This window comes from Pyxicephalus adspersus, chromosome 11 (genome assembly GCF_032062135.1).
Source record: "Pyxicephalus adspersus chromosome 11, UCB_Pads_2.0, whole genome shotgun sequence".
Taxonomy (NCBI): domain Eukaryota; kingdom Metazoa; phylum Chordata; class Amphibia; order Anura; family Pyxicephalidae; genus Pyxicephalus; species Pyxicephalus adspersus.
Genome location: NC_092868.1, coordinates 41,926,851 through 41,942,652, shown reverse-complemented (window position 1 = coordinate 41,942,652; position 15,802 = coordinate 41,926,851). Strand labels below are relative to the sequence as shown.

Here is a 15,802-nt window from a genome sequence, read left to right as displayed (position 1 = left end):
TCAAATGTAGACGCAGCCATCATAGAACCCCAATTTAGCACATACAGTTTTTTTTTTATTCTGAGAAAACTGCTCCAAACAGAACGAACATTATAGATGTAATATTTTACATTTTGTTGTTTTTAGTGCTCATTGGTCCTCACTGCTAGTTTCCTTTATATACTGCCATAGCATAGCTAGGTTAGGCCTATGAGAATTCAAATGTCAGCACACTGCATTTGATTCACATCAAAAAAATCATGATACACATACGCAACAGACAATATGTATAGAAATAAGAGATTTCAGTGTTATACCTTCTCCCGTTACAATTAGTGGAACCTTTTTGTATTATTTTATGCATGCAGATTAGCTATGAGCCCCCATTTCTCTGGAACATTAGGTCACCTAACAGATGTATTATTCAGGAGAATTGCATCTATTTCAGATTCCATGTGAGTGACACGTTTGGAGGAGGTAATTAAGCTGACAGTCAAGGGCTGACTGCACACCTCTAGTCCCTGTAGATACAAAACCTTGAACGCACACTGCTGAATTAATTGCGTTACTCCTTCAATGTTTCTAGATCTATAGGATGCCAGGAAAAAGTTACTAAAGAAATATGGTATAGACTTAGTGATGGGAGAGTTAGGAGATTGTGTCCATACGTGGGACAGACAAAATTTCCGGTTGGTGACCGCCGGTTTGCTGCTCCAGAGGATGCTAGGGTTCCTCAAACTTTGCCTGATTGACTTCCCATTTTATCTGGGGCCAACACCATTTATTAGAGCCCGCTTCATGACTTTAATTATGTGTATAATTGCTTATTAAAAATGGTATTCTAGGCGAGTGGTTGCCAACCTTTTCGGTCCTGCGGACCACTAAAGTTACCAGCTCCTGACCGCGTACGCCAGGTGTCAATCAAAGGAGTAGAAACCTCCCCATAGTGACGTCATTGTGACATAACCCTGCCCACTCTCCCATCGCAGATCTGCGCCTGCGATGAAAGAGTGGGTGGGTTATGTCCAGGGACACAGCCTGCCCACTTCCCTTAGTCTGGGATTTGTACAAGGGATGTGGTCTGCGGCTCTGGCCAGTGCGTCCCCCCAACTGGGTCCTTCTCCTGACCCGGGCAGAGCCGCGGACCACCAAAATTTTTTCACAAAACCATTGGTTGGCCACAGCTGTTCTAGCCATCACTGTATAAAGGGGGTTCTTTCCACTGGCTACCAATCTAAGAATTTCCCCAAAAATGTTGGTTTTAGAAAAGGTTCCTCAAGACCTGAAAATAATTTCAAGGATGGCATCAGATCTGAAAGTGCTTGAGTGGGTTAGCTTTAAGAAGTGGCAGAAGACAATAGACAACTTTCTCTTGGATATGTTTTGGCTACATTTCTTTCCATAACCAGCAGGATTGCAGTCATCTAATAAATATAGTAACATAAATGTTTTTAAAAATTAAAAAATTTTAACTGAACCAGGCTAGAACCAGTAAACAAAAAATATTCTGTATATGGGGTGAGGGGAGAGCAGAGGGGTGTTTGGGTACTATATTTCAGCAATGGAGGGGAGGACTGGGCTGGTATTATTATTGTAGTTTTTTGTGTGCTATTCTATCCCCTAGAAAAACAAGTAGTATATTCTCCATCATCTAGGAGAGGTTGATGGGACGGTCCATTTTTAATATTTTTTGGAGCTCCTAAGAAAGCTTTTGGAGAAAGCCTACTCCCTGATACCCCCTTGTGTACTGTATTTCAGTATTGAGAGTGTAAGATTGGGCTGGTAATATTATTGTAGTAGTTTTGAGTGCCATTCCATCCCCTACAAACATGAGCAGTGTATTCTCCATCAGCTAAGAAATGGTGATGGGAAGGTCCATTTTTAATATTTTTTTGAGTTCCTAAAGCAACCTTTTGGAGAAAGCCTATCCTCTGAGACAGCATATACTGTATATATTTCCTTACATTGTTCTGTTGGAACATTTGGGAATCAATTTTCAATATAATTAAGTTCAATATAAAGTGGCCATTTGCAAGGCCTGAGCACTGTCACTTGGGGGGATTGGTATCATCAACCTTGTTAGGGCTCTGAAAACATCTAACATGGAGCTTAGGACTTCTGGATCCACATAGAGACAATGGGAAAACATGGCAAAGGTCTGCATAGAGGAGGGTTTTCTAGAGACTTTTTCTAATGGATTTCCTCCATAGCAGCATTGCAGCCCACACTCACACAACAGAATCTAAATGCAAAGTTTGTTCACAGTTCCCTGAATTTGCTGTATATATATTAAATGGCAGTAAGAATCCCTCCTGTGCCCAGAATGTACAGATAAAATTATTCTACCATTTCTAAATACACACCATAGTAAGTACACAAAGGTAATAACAAAAGAAAGTAATAATACATCTAGTAAGTAAATAGCGGACTATTCATCAAGAACAATATGGAACATTCCTGTGGTGGTCGAAAACCTGGCCAGGATGGATAGTTTTGTTGTTTTTGAATAGGGTTTATATTGGTTCATATGGTTCATAGCACATAATAGCTTTCGGAGTGCTGCATTTTGTTATGGCATCCAACAACTATGGCTACATGTTGTATTTGTTGGTGTATATTAGATATTTGATACCAATGTAACTTTTAACTGCTGCCATTTTCAGGCAATGACAACACTTTGACGTTAGTTTGAGTCTCTTCTGAGATCATTCCAAATTCACCAGTTGACCTTCTCCTTACCTACATTAGATCTACATTAAGTTGGATGTAAAACCCATATGAACACTGATTCTTTGGCTACAGGTGAGCCAAATGTGAAAGGTGACCAGAGCAAGCCTCAGGTCTGGAGCACTGTACAATATTTTGGCATTCCACCTTGGCAATATTACATTTTGCTCATGGTCCTTTTAACTTGTGCTTCTGAGCTTGGCTTCAGTTTCTCTTTTCAGTCTTTTCTTCATAGAAGTTGTTTTATCCCTCGTATTTTGTTAAATAATGGAATCTCCTCTTGCAGGCGAAGCAGATCTTCAAGAGATAAGTTATATGCTGGTAGACTGATTTTAGATGGGTTGCCTAACTGGACCCAATGTCGTTCAACACTCAAAGGTGAGCTACTATTGTTTGACCCTTTGGAAGTGTTAGGGGATTCTGAAATGTAGGATTCTGTATGTCCTGGTATAGGAGGAGGTCAATAGGAGCGGTGGCACTATAGGTTACCACAATGGGGGACCTAACCCACAGTGTTCTGTGGCTTATCCATTTCTGATTTTCTGAAAAGGTCTGGAACAAGCAGCATAAATTACATATTCTGTCTGCAAATTCTGCTTCACCCTACTGGTCATGATGAAGTTTGGACAAGAACCAGGCCACCTATACTGGGAGACATATTGAGACTACCTTCTAAAAATTAGTTACATGACTGCACCTGGCTGCAATACTTTCATTGACCTGGAACTCTTAGACAAAGTCAGAATAACTTTAGAGCTTGTCATACACATACTTTTTGTGTTTCAGTGCCTCAAAACCTTTTAATCCATTGCATATGCAATTAGGGAGCCAAGCCAGGGCACCCTGTGTATAAGCAGTTTTTGCACCCCCTATTATCTACAGACCAAATTTTAAACTTGCCCAAGTAAAAAGTTTTGATCACAGCGTTTCCAATTATAGCTAGGTTGAAGTAAGCAGTGTCTAAATCTAGGTGACGTTGGGAAGGGTTCCAGCACCAATCTGACCCACATCCCTGAGGGTCCTTGTGTACGATCTGTACAAATGGTATGTCTGCCTCCGGATCTTACATGGGGCTCGGGGGAGACAAGTCACTCCACTGTCTGTGTGCCTCCACAATCCATTATTACCATATAACACATGCCAATTACACACAGCTGCAAAAGCCAAAAAAGTACTATGAGAGGCCTATTAATTAATTAGCTCCAATTTTTCTAGTCACCCAGGGAACAGAGGCATAACTAGGTATTTTATGCTCCCTGGCACATCGTTTTTAATAACACCTACTCAAAAATAATAAGCACAAGCCACAGCTGCAGTCATTTTCTATGCCCTGCCTCTTTTGCTTTAATTTTGTATTATTATATAAAACAGTGCAATTATGCTAAATATAACACCAAAACCAATCATACACAACAATGCAATGCAACCAAAGCTTCTCTTGCAGTTATCAGACTATGTTATTGTTAATGCTCCAGAAATAATCAGCAGCTAGAGTTTGCTATTAGAAATGGGAATGGGTTACCGTGCTGCAATATTAGCCCTGGTTTACCATTCTAAAGCATTTACCAGCTACATGCATATATATCACAGGCAATATTTTATCTTTGTGTTTGGGTGCCCCATGTATTCCGCAAGCTTTGAGCCCCTGCTTCCAATGCTCTCCTTAAATATTCTTTTTGGTTTTACTATTATTATTTTTATTATTAATAAACAGTATTTATATAGTGCCAACATTTTGTGCAGCAATGTACAATAAATACGAGTTGCAGATGACAGACAGACATAGACAGTGACACAGGAGGAGAAGACCCTGCCCCGAAGAGCTTACAATCTCTTTTTATTAAACACGTCCAGGGTCAAACTTTAGGGAACAAATCCTGTGCAGTGATTCGCCTAGCTGTTGGGCTGCAATGGACTTGGAAATTAAGTCAAAATGAGTCCTTATGATGATAATAAAATATTGATCATGTCTGACCTCACACCAGCAGAGCACTGTTCTGTAGCTGTCAGAGGGAGTTTTTCTTTCCTTCCTGTATCGATTGACATCAGAGTCTTCATGACAGCTGCTTTTCCTCATATCTCTGGCACAATGAATTCATCAGGCGGGTAATGACAATCCTGAAAGCCCCAGCCATTATTTGTTTATAGAACAAGGATCAGTATGTTAACCCCATCAAAGTGGATCTAGCAGACATTTTGTGCATTGGGGTTAGTGGTTCCAATAATAATTCAAACAGAAAAAGATATTTATGAACACTTGGTAATCTTTATAAAAGGGTAGATTCCCATTTTTACTAATTTGTTGGTGTACGCTGTGTCTGCCTACCTTTTGGTATTTATTAGGTGGGACAGAAGATCAAAGTTTGATTTCGTACAAATATAAGAGCTGAACTGTAGTAGCCGTCTGTTAATTTGAACCAAAAGACATCTAAAGATGTCTACTATATATTGTTCACAGTGGGTGCACTTTCCTATATTATTCTGAAGTGTCAGATAGAAAAATGAACACAGAGTCCACAAAATCATCACTCCTGTCTTACTTCCTTCACTCTTTACTCTTCTTTATTGCTGACAGTGAGAAAATTCACTACTTGCATACGTTATAACTTTCTTTCCTGTTTCCCATTGGCATAAATTACATGTTTTATTTGGGGGCTAAAAGTTGTATTTTAAAAATGAGTTTTTGACAATCAGATACAAATATTTATATGCCTCTATTAAGCCTGGAAGTAAAAGTTTCCCTGTCCCATGAAAGTAAAATGAATAAGTCATGTAAGGACCAACTAACAGAACAAGTCATAAGAGTGACTTTGTTGTTTCTCAGGTTGAGGTTTTATTCAGACAGAGCCAACCTAAAGCAGGCTGCGTTTTCACTTTACCTAAATCTGGCCATATTTACGGTAGATATTTTTAATAGATTGTACTTAATGAAAACATTAACTCTACTAAAAATTATGATCAATATTGATTATTTTGAATTCTCTTCTTTTGAGCACAGGGGGTGCATTGGAGAGTGGAATGTGGACAATGAATGGCCACATAGCTTCTCTGCATTGATGTTATATCAAGATTTATTTAAATTTCTGGTAAAAATCTGGTCGATATGGAGTAGATCACGAGGGTAACACAAGTGAATAATCAATATTGGAGCAATTTGGATGAATACCTGATCAGTAGATACCTGGCCATGCAAAAATGAAACAGTATGTGGCCGGGATAACCCGTCGTGGTCCTAGAATCTTTTTTAATATATGTATTAAGTACACTTTGTTAGGTACAGCTGTTTAACTGCTTATTAGCCCTAGTATCTAATTAGCCAATCACATAGCAGCAACTCAATACATTAAGCATGTAGAAATTATCAAAATGACCTAGTCAAGTCCAATTTGAACATAAGAATGGGAAAGAAAGGTGACTTAAGTGACTTTGAACATGGCATGGTTGTTGGTGCCAGGAGGGCTAGTCTGAATCTCGATTTCTGCTTCAACATTCGGAAAAGAAGGCTCAGAATTTGGCATCAGCTCAGTGACCGTGGGAACTGAACTGCAGATGAACTCTCAATGGCAAAACTCCATTGAAAGTTCATCTGCAGTTCCACTGCAATCCCCAGGCACTAGATGTTAATGAACCGGGGATCACAAACAGAAGGATTCCCAGAGCTGCAAGAATGAATCCTGTAATGATTTCCTCGATCTTCTCATGGTTTCGCGAAATTGGTTAATTTGCGGACCCATCGGAAGTTCGAGGCATTCTCGCTCATCCCTAGCCATGAAGGATTACAGAAGTTCAGAAGGTAAAAGTGGATCTAACCTGGTATTGATTGGGTGAACCTAGTATGCTTGTGAATATATCGTAATATACTTATTCTATGAAGTATAATAATATATATGGTGATATAAAACAAATTTTCAAAAACCTTAAAAATGTACAAATTACAAAAACTATTTCAATTTTCCTTAAATATTTTATACTAGGTGGCTCCGCTGCCAATTAGGAGGGCACAAGGGGCAGGAGGAATGACAAATTTGCCAGTACCCTGTGTTTTGGGGGCTCTGAAAAGTTACCCCAAGATTTCTTCATTACATGACTGATATCACTCAAGGTTCACTTTCATCCTTTAGATAAAAAAAGAGTAGAATTCATTACAAGTAGCAAACATATTCTTGATAAACAGGGCAGTAACAGTTCTTCATGAAAACATGCCAGTTACAAAAGAGCCATGCCAGCCATGTAGTTATAGTCAATAAAAATCACTCTGTAATTGTGTGGACTCATAATTTATTTAATTAGCTATTGACAGGTTCCTGCCAGGCACTGGAGCTAGGTGACATAATTAAAATAAATACATTTATTTTTCCTTCACAGCATGCCCTTACCAAAAGAAATGATGCTGAACTGGCATCTCTAAGCTAAATTCACCCAGCCATCTCTCCATTGTTACCCCATTTGTACCCTCATTAAATACCACAGTCAGTTGTCGCAACAACATGTCAGAAAAATTACTAAACATTAAATAAACTTGAAATAAAGAGTTAAGCTACGTACACACTTCCAATTATTATCGTTGGTAAACGAACGACGAACGATCCTGCACGATATCTGCGAACGATCGTATAGCACTGATCCTGTACATACAGATAACGGCACGATCGTTCGTAGATATTGTACACACAATAAATGCGATCGTTTGAGCGATACAGGAAGTGACGTGCACGACAGGAAGTGAACGAACGTTCGTTCATCACGCATGCTCAGACCATGGACGATCAATGAACGATCGTACACACGAACGATGGTCAACGATCGTCGTCCAATCCGATCCGCCGGTCCGGTCGTTCATTTCCAACGACTTTCCTCGTTCGTCGGCGTCGTTGGTTACTTTTTATACGAACGATTTTTGCCCAATCGATCGTTCGTCGTTCGTTCGTCGTTCATTTTGAACGATAAAAATTGGAAGTGTGTACGCAGCTTTAGTGTCACTTACTCACAATCGTTATGTTTTTTCTCCTTTAGGTGCCCAGGCTTGGTGCATTTAGAGTTAATCTGATCTTAAGTTTTAGCTGATATGCCGGTGCTAGGGGAAATTTAAGAAAGGATTTCTAGTTACCTTTTGGAGTTATGTTATCTCCTAAACATTGGAAACAAAAATTGTCATCAAAGGTAGATAAGCAAAAAGATTTTGAAATTTTTTAGAGGCCAATTAGATTTTTTGTTTTTGGATTAGGTTGACAGTGGTTCAGTGGTTAGCACTCTGGTATTTGCAGTGCTGGGTCCCAGGTTCGAATCTTGGCCCTGGATACTCTGGTTTCCTCCCACATTCTATAAACATGCAGTTCGGTTAATTGGCTTCCCCCAAAATTGACCTTAGACTGTATTAAAAACATATGACTATGGAAGGGACGTTAGATTGTGAGCTCCTTTGAGGGACAGCTAGTGACATGACTATGGATTTTGTACAGCGCTGTGTAATATGTCGGTGCTATATAAATACTGTGCTCCCCAGTTTAGGTTAAAGGTCTGGGTGAATGCCTTAAAAAGGTCGACTTATACTCTAGGGGCCCCCTTCTCAAACCTTCTTTTAGTATGTGTCTTAAAAAAAAATGACACTTACCCAACCTCTGTCTTCTATGTGCTGTGCCTAAGCGAAGATAACCTCTCAGGTGGATTCCCTTGGAATGCAGAGAAGATGACATCCCATGAGAAGGGTCTCCTGCATTGGGCCGGAGTGTCATCTCATGGGATCTCACCTGCTCTGCTTTCAATGGGAATCTACCTGGAAGGACAAGGACACCAATGCAGAGATAGGCATAAGGTGGGAGGTAAGTACAATTCTACTTTTTCCTTTTTAGGTGTTTTTTTCTTACCTACTAAAATCTGCTTTAACTTGTTTGCAGATTCATAAACACCGTTCAACAAGTAATAGCTCAGAAAACCAACATACAAACCAGGTGCCTGCCAGTGTCTTATACATCATCCATAATGTTCTTAGGGAGCCGACACCTGGGCACCGTGCCCAGATAGCAAAGGCCTTGACTTGTTCATCTTGTAGCTCAGCTGCACCTTTGTTAGTATTAGGTCCCACTGCTTTCTGAATTCTAAATGCATATTTTGTCTTACATAGTTACTTAGGATAAAAAAAAGACACAAGTCTATCAATTTCAACCACTAGGGAAATAAATAAGTAAAAAGAAATCCTGAATATTCCAGAAAGATACGGAAGGTGAATATAACCCTTATAAAGCATTTAATATTTATTATTATTAAACAGAATTTCTATAGCGCCAACATATTACGCAGTGCTGTACATTAATAGGGGTTGCAAATGACAGACAGATACAGACAGTGACACAATTTAGTCCCACAGGTGCAAAAGTTCCCTCCTGATTCCCTAAGGCTACGTACACACGTCCAATAATTGGCTGAGGGCTGATATCGTACGAGAATCTGGTGTGTATAGAGTGCCCGTCGTCCATCGTCTCAACGATTGTCCTGGCAGATCCACAGAGAATGGACGACGAACGATCCTAATGGAAGTGAAGGGGGAGAGCGTGCAGCACGGTGCTGCTCTGTCGTTCTCCCCCTCCCCACTCCATAGAGCAGAATGGTGCTGTATGTACAATGCTCGTTCATGCATCGTGCAGTCCTTAGCCATTGAAAAGGGTCATGAAAGATCCTTTCCAAGACAATTATTGCACGTGTGTATGTAGCTTTAGGCGTTCAGTATTCCCTGGAACAACACTCATTCCTTAACTTTCTTTACTATGCAGAGTTAAGGAGAGATTATTCAGGGATTGTCCTTACTTAGGAAATGTATGTGTATTAGTATTAGTTCATGTGTGTGTTATTACAATACAACATACAATACCTTAACCCATTAGAGATGCATTGCAGCAACTTTTTTGGTGCCATCTTTATTCAGGAATCATCTAGGGTTAGCAGCAACTTTCTGGACTAAAGTTTTCCATACAAAGTCACACTTATGTAAAATATATTGCTTGTGCAAATGTCATCATATTCTAGGATGTGTATTTGAAAGATATCTTACAAATTACCCCCTGATTACAGACTCTTATCTTGTAACGTGCTGCAGAGTAACAACCATTCATCACTGGTGGAGAATAAATTAGGGAAATGTTTCCTCCTGCCTGATGACATCTTCAGATTCTATCTCTGAGCTTAGACACAGTCATTCAATTGGAGCTTTATGATAAAATTAAATAAATACAGATGTTAAGGACATCTGTCATACGGACGACTGCTAGATAAGAACGAACAGGGCTTCCCTGCTTGCTAGTGTGCAGGACGGAGGCTTGATTGGGGGAGGAGCTGTTTGCATGACTTTTAGAAGAAATCTTTTGCTAAACACAACTGAGCTTGTGGGTGATGTTAAGAGCTAAGCTTTTCTGTAACATCTTGTAACTCTTTAATGACCAAGATAAATTCTGCTGTTGTTTCTTTTTGCATATCATAGCACAGCTTGCTCCAGAAGTTAATGAATGTCTAGGCTTCATAAAGTTTTTTTTTGCTTTGTTTGTGATTAACTCACAGTGAGGATTTTATATAGTACCTGACACCACACTGCCTAATAATATGTTGAGACAAATATCTGTCCTAATTGCATTTATCAAAATAATGTACCTGTTCCGACTTACATACAAATTCAATTTATGAACAAACCTGCAGTGCCTGGCTCGTATGTAATTCAGGGATTACCTGTACATTTATTGAGTGACTCTGGGCATCATTTTCCCTGGTAGACTGAGGATGCCTAGTGGTGGAGAGTAAGTACTGCAACGGACAGCTTTAGAATAAATGTGAGCATAGCAGTCACAGTTTATCACAAATCACATAGTTCAGAGATCAGCTTTAAAGACTAATTCTTATAAAATTAAGCAATTACCAAAAACAGTGATTTTGCATTCAGCTTATTCTGAAATTTACATAGCCCGGGGGTCGGCAACCTGCGGCTCCCGAGCCGCATGCGGCTCTTTGGATGGGAAGCTGCGGCTCTTTCTCTCATCCTATGTGAAACTATCTATCTGTCAGCCTCGCTTTTCACTGCACCCCTCCCCCGTGACACGAGTCACTGTCCTCAGTCTGTCGGAAGCTCACGAGTCATTCCGAGCTTCCGACGGACTGATCACAGGGGGAGGGGTGCAGTGGGATGACAGGGGGAGGGGTGCAGTGAAAAGCGAGGCTGACAGATAGTTTCAGATAGGATGAGAGATAGATAGATAGATAGATGGCTGACAGATAGAATCGGTCCCTGATCCTTGTTTCTATGACAATTTGGCGTCTTCACCAGTGCTTTGGCTGTGACATATAGTTTGTTGTTTCAATAAAAAAACAAAGTAAAGGTAGGTAACATAATAAGTATTATATTTTTAACATACAAATAAGATACCTAACTACTTTTTTGAAGTCAATTAGAATTGTCAAAAAAGAAACAAAGTAGTACTGTTGGATATTACCGCGAAAGTGTTTTTATTAAAATATATATTTAATAAATTAGCTATTTTATTATTTATCAATTTTATAGCTTTTATTATTTAAAAATTAGCGTTAAAATAATAATTATAAGTGTAAGTACCTATAAATTGTTATTTAATAAACCTTAATAAAGTACAAGTTCGTGCTGTAAGTAAATGTTTAATTGGTTTAATTTTTTACTTACATAATAGGTAATTATCTAATAATGCCATATATATCTAATTTGTTGTCAAAAACACTACTTATATATGAATAAATAGATATTTTTTCTTATGAATAAATAGATTAGTTTTTTTATCAAAAAAACTTTATTTATGCGAGTACTATTTATTGTTGGCAAAAAAAAATTTTGCGTCTCTTTAAAAACTTTTTGTAAAAAAATTTTGTAAATTGTAATTTTTGGCTCTTCCGACTCCAAAGGTTGCAGACCCCTGACATAGCCAAAAGCAATATGACTGAATCTCTTCCTGCTTTAAAATCAGTTTTTTTTTTAGACTAACCTTGCTTTGTACATGCTTGCAATATGATTTTACTCATCTTCCTTCCCTGTGCTTCGTGTATGCAGGTTGGCACTTTCCCCGACTCGTTTTACCCATCAGAGAAACAACATTGTTTTCAGTCCTATGGGGAAAGCCTTACATGTATGCAGCTTTATAATACATTTATTCTCACGCTGACCCAGAAGAGGCCTGCAGAGCTCCGGCTGCTGTATAGAGGACAATGCGTAATAAATCTATTTGATGTTTCCGGAGAGGAATGAAAACTAAAAGTAAAACATATTATTTCTCTTTTGAACCCATATGACAATATAGTGGTATTTAGAAAAGAAGAATACATTGTCTTTTACAATACAATATCAGCGGAACTTATTAAAGTGTGCTGAGGGACATATGATAGCTGCCAGACATTGCTTTTAAAAAAAGCCAGGTGCCTGTCAAGGTCATCCAGGGCTTTCCTGTAGATTGATCTGGAATATGGAGAACCATTGCTTTGACTTCTCTTGCTGCATACTTGTTCCCAACCCTGGGACTCAAAGAGCACCAAAAGCAGAGAAAACCATAAAAATGCCATTTTTTAGCCGGAGGTCATCAAAGGTGGCATTCATTGGAGTTTGGCAGCTCTGGGTATCATGCTGGTATAACATGGAAACATTGGAGAGAGACGTGGGGGATGCCATGGTTTACTTGGCTATTAAAGAGGCCCTGTCAATAAACCCCAAACAGCTATTAAAGAGACCTTGTCATTAAACCCCAAACAGCTATTAAAGAGGTCCTGTCGTAAAACCCTAAACAGCCATACAAGTAAAGGGGAACTGTCAGTTTTTCTTCTTCCTTAAACTGACAGTAACATGGCGGTCAGCATTAGAATCCAGTGCAAAGTTTTTTGGCGGCACAGGTAGCAGGAAAGCTAAGTGTTGTCAATCTTCTTTATCAGAAACAGCTGTTTGGTGAAGGCTGGATTTAATGATAGGTCCTCTTAAATATGTAGATCAGAGGGCTATCATGATTGCTTGAATACTTTTTGGGCCTGATTTATTAAAGCTCTCCAAGACCGGATAAAATGGACTAATGTGGGAAAACCTGGGTGATCCATCAAACTAGGAATGGATCTAGTCCAGGATTAAAAACATTTATCAACTAATACAAATGATTTTTAAAATCCATTCCAGGCTTGCTGGATCACCCAGGTTCTCCCATTATAGCCTATCTTCTTCATTCTTCGAGAGCTCTAAAAAATCAGGTCCATTGAGTCACTGACCTAGAGCATGAGGCCAGTGACGTCTTAACATCCATTCTGTCTTTTTGATTAAGTCCAATGACTCATTAGGTTTGAAAGCGAGGATCAGGCCCTGGAACTTGTAACTTTAAACGCAAGTCAACAAAGGCAACTTCTATTTTGATTGAAAATGTCCATTAGCATGTACACTTTTTGAATCTTTTTTTTGGTAAAAAAAATTCTCCCCCTGCCGCTCTCTCCGCTCCTCCAATCACCTATTACTGACTTCCTCACTCATAACCTCATCAAATGCACAAATACAAGACTTCTCTAGAGCTGCCCCAACTATCTGGAATGGTCTTCCTCGTCCTATCCGGCTTGCTCTTACTCATTGAAAAGAGCGCTCATAACCCATTTTTTCAATCTTGCCTACCCATCTTCTTCTGTCTTTTGAAACCATCACTACTTCCCAGCACTACATATGTTCCCTTCTATTGTGTGATACTTCCCCCACCTACTAGATTGTAAGCTCTTCGGGGCAGGGTCCTCTCCTCGTGTATCGCTGTCTGTATTAGTCTGTAATTTGCAATTCCTATTAAATGTACAGCGCTGCGTAATATGTTTGCACTATATAAATCCTATTAATAATAATAATAATAATAATAATAATAATCTGGCTTGCAGTTCTTGAGCTCTGACTCCTCAGGGGCGTGTCAGATCTCTGCAGAGAAACCACTGCTCCCCCACGGGAAGCAATGGTCCCACTCTTTACCTGGTAGCAGGCCTTTTTACTTCTAGTAAAATGTAACATATTGGGTCCGCAGCCAGTCAGTTTCCTTCCTATTATTATTATTATTATTAATAATAATAAACAGGATTTATATAGCGCCAACATATTATTATTATTATTATTAATAATAATAATAAACAGGATTTATATAGCGCCAACATATTATGCAGCGGTGTTTACACCTTATTACCTGCATATTGAGGCACTGCATCATTTTACATCACATTATCTTAATGTGTACCTAAACTCAGAAATTTCACTTTACATAACAGGGTAGACAATCCTTTTATGTAAAGTAAAAATTCTATTAGTTTGCGATTTTTGTTAAGTGCAACAAAAAGGGTGCAGTACCGCCCCCTTAATTCTTGATTGCCTAGGCAATAGAGAATGAATGGGAGCTCAGAGCCTCCGGAGATTCCTACATCACGCATCCCGGGAAGCTCTTGGCTGTTCCTTCTGCCCATGCCTGGGCAACTCTTGGAGCCCTTTTATCAAAAGGGGAAACAAAATCTGATCTCACACATGCGCAGTGAGGTTGACAAGTTTTTTCCAAACTACGTCACCTGATCTCATGCCTGTTTGTTTTTTAAGTGCAACACTTAACACTCACGCTTTTAATAAAAAAAAGGTTGCAGTTGAACCCCCTAATTTGACTGCCTAGGTGATCGAGAATAAATGTGAGCGTAAAGCCTTCCGGGATACCTACGTCACGCATCCATGAGGCTCATGTCCGATACTTGAGCATGCGCAAAAAGGCAACAAAAAAGCTGATCTCACCTATGCGCAGTGAGATCGGCAAGTTTTTTTCCAACCTACATCACCCGATCTTGCGCCTGGGACGGGTGACATAGGAAGAAGAGGGGAAAATGGTGGCGCCTAGCGTGCCGGCTTGCTGACAAATACCGGGACCTGATGGAAGACACCTCCGGACCGATCGACTGCACTGCAGGATTTTAAAAATGTTTTTTAGGTTGAAGCACAATGTCCTCTTTGCATTTCTCTGCTGACCCATGTGGGTGACAATGTGATGGCAGGAAAGGGTTAAATCCTGAGCTGCTGGAGAGACCTTTAATAGAAGCCCCGCCCACTCTGTGTAGCTGTCTCCTTTTCCTCGCTGCCTATTGGTGGCTCTTCCTGTCACTCACTCATGCCTGCGCTGCTTCCTCTTTGAAAATGTTGCAAGTTTGGGAAGCGATGTGGACGGTGTGAGATCTGGGAGCTGCCAGGGGCCCGATGTGGGCACACACAGGAGTGCAATGCAGCTGTAAACTTATCAGTGCACTGAGGGGGATCTGGATGATGCTGGATGGAACAGCTCTGACCTGCTGGGGATTTTTAGGATAAAAAAAGAAAAGCTTGGCACCTGCTGGCATTCTTCATAAGAGAAGGTCTGGGGATCAGCATGCCAGCAGCAACCCAGTGTGACTTGCTGGTGATTTGGAAGTCTAGGGGCCCCTGCTAGCTGAGTGCCATGGCACAGTGAGGAACTCTGGGACTCATCAGATCATCATGGGCACAGGGGTGTGCAATAGGAGGCAGAAAAGTCTCCTGCACACTGGCTTCTGCTTGTTGGCTGTGCTAGGTCTGGGCAGTGGGGTCTATCTATATAACTATGTGCAGGAGAAAGCCAGGACATCACAAGCACAGACTGCCAAATTCAAGCAGCAGCAAGAAGCATTATCAGCCCAGCTACAAGGTAAGCAGAATATTGCTGGGTATGGGGGTATTCTGCTATATGATGGCCAGCAAAGCTTTTATTATTATTACACACTATTTATATAGTGCCAACATATTACACAGCGCAGTACAACGTCCATAGTCATGTCACTAGCTGTCCCTCACAATCCAATGTCCCTATCATAGTCATATGTCATTATTGTAGTCTGAGGTCAATTTTTGGGGGGAAGCCAATTAACCCCACTGCATGTTTTTGGGATGAAACTACCCAAACCCACACAAACACAGGAAGAACCTCCTTTTATTTCAATAAACCATCTACATACCAGGCTCTGGGGAGAAGCACCCAGAAATATTCCTCCATGCAGCCCTAAAGTTCTCAGGAGGAGGGTGAGACTTTTCTAGGAGGGGCTGGGGTATGGG

General features: G+C 40.1%; 1 protein-coding gene across 2 annotated transcripts in view; it reads left to right on the top strand.

The window, feature by feature from the left end:
• The first annotated feature begins 11,937 nt into the window (after window positions 1–11,937).
• The window catches only part of LOC140341302 (Golgi integral membrane protein 4-like), an 82,014-nt gene continuing 78,149 nt past the window's right edge, over window positions 11,938–15,802 (top strand). The window contains exon 1 of one of the 2 annotated variants that reach the window (XM_072426944.1): window positions 11,938–11,965. In XM_072426944.1, coding sequence (XP_072283045.1) covers window positions 11,953–11,965 — 13 coding nt within the window. In that variant the 5' untranslated portion in view covers window positions 11,938–11,952. Of the gene's footprint in view, window positions 11,966–14,864; window positions 15,399–15,802 lie in introns of those variants that run through there. The other variant, XM_072426942.1, reaches the window with a different exon arrangement.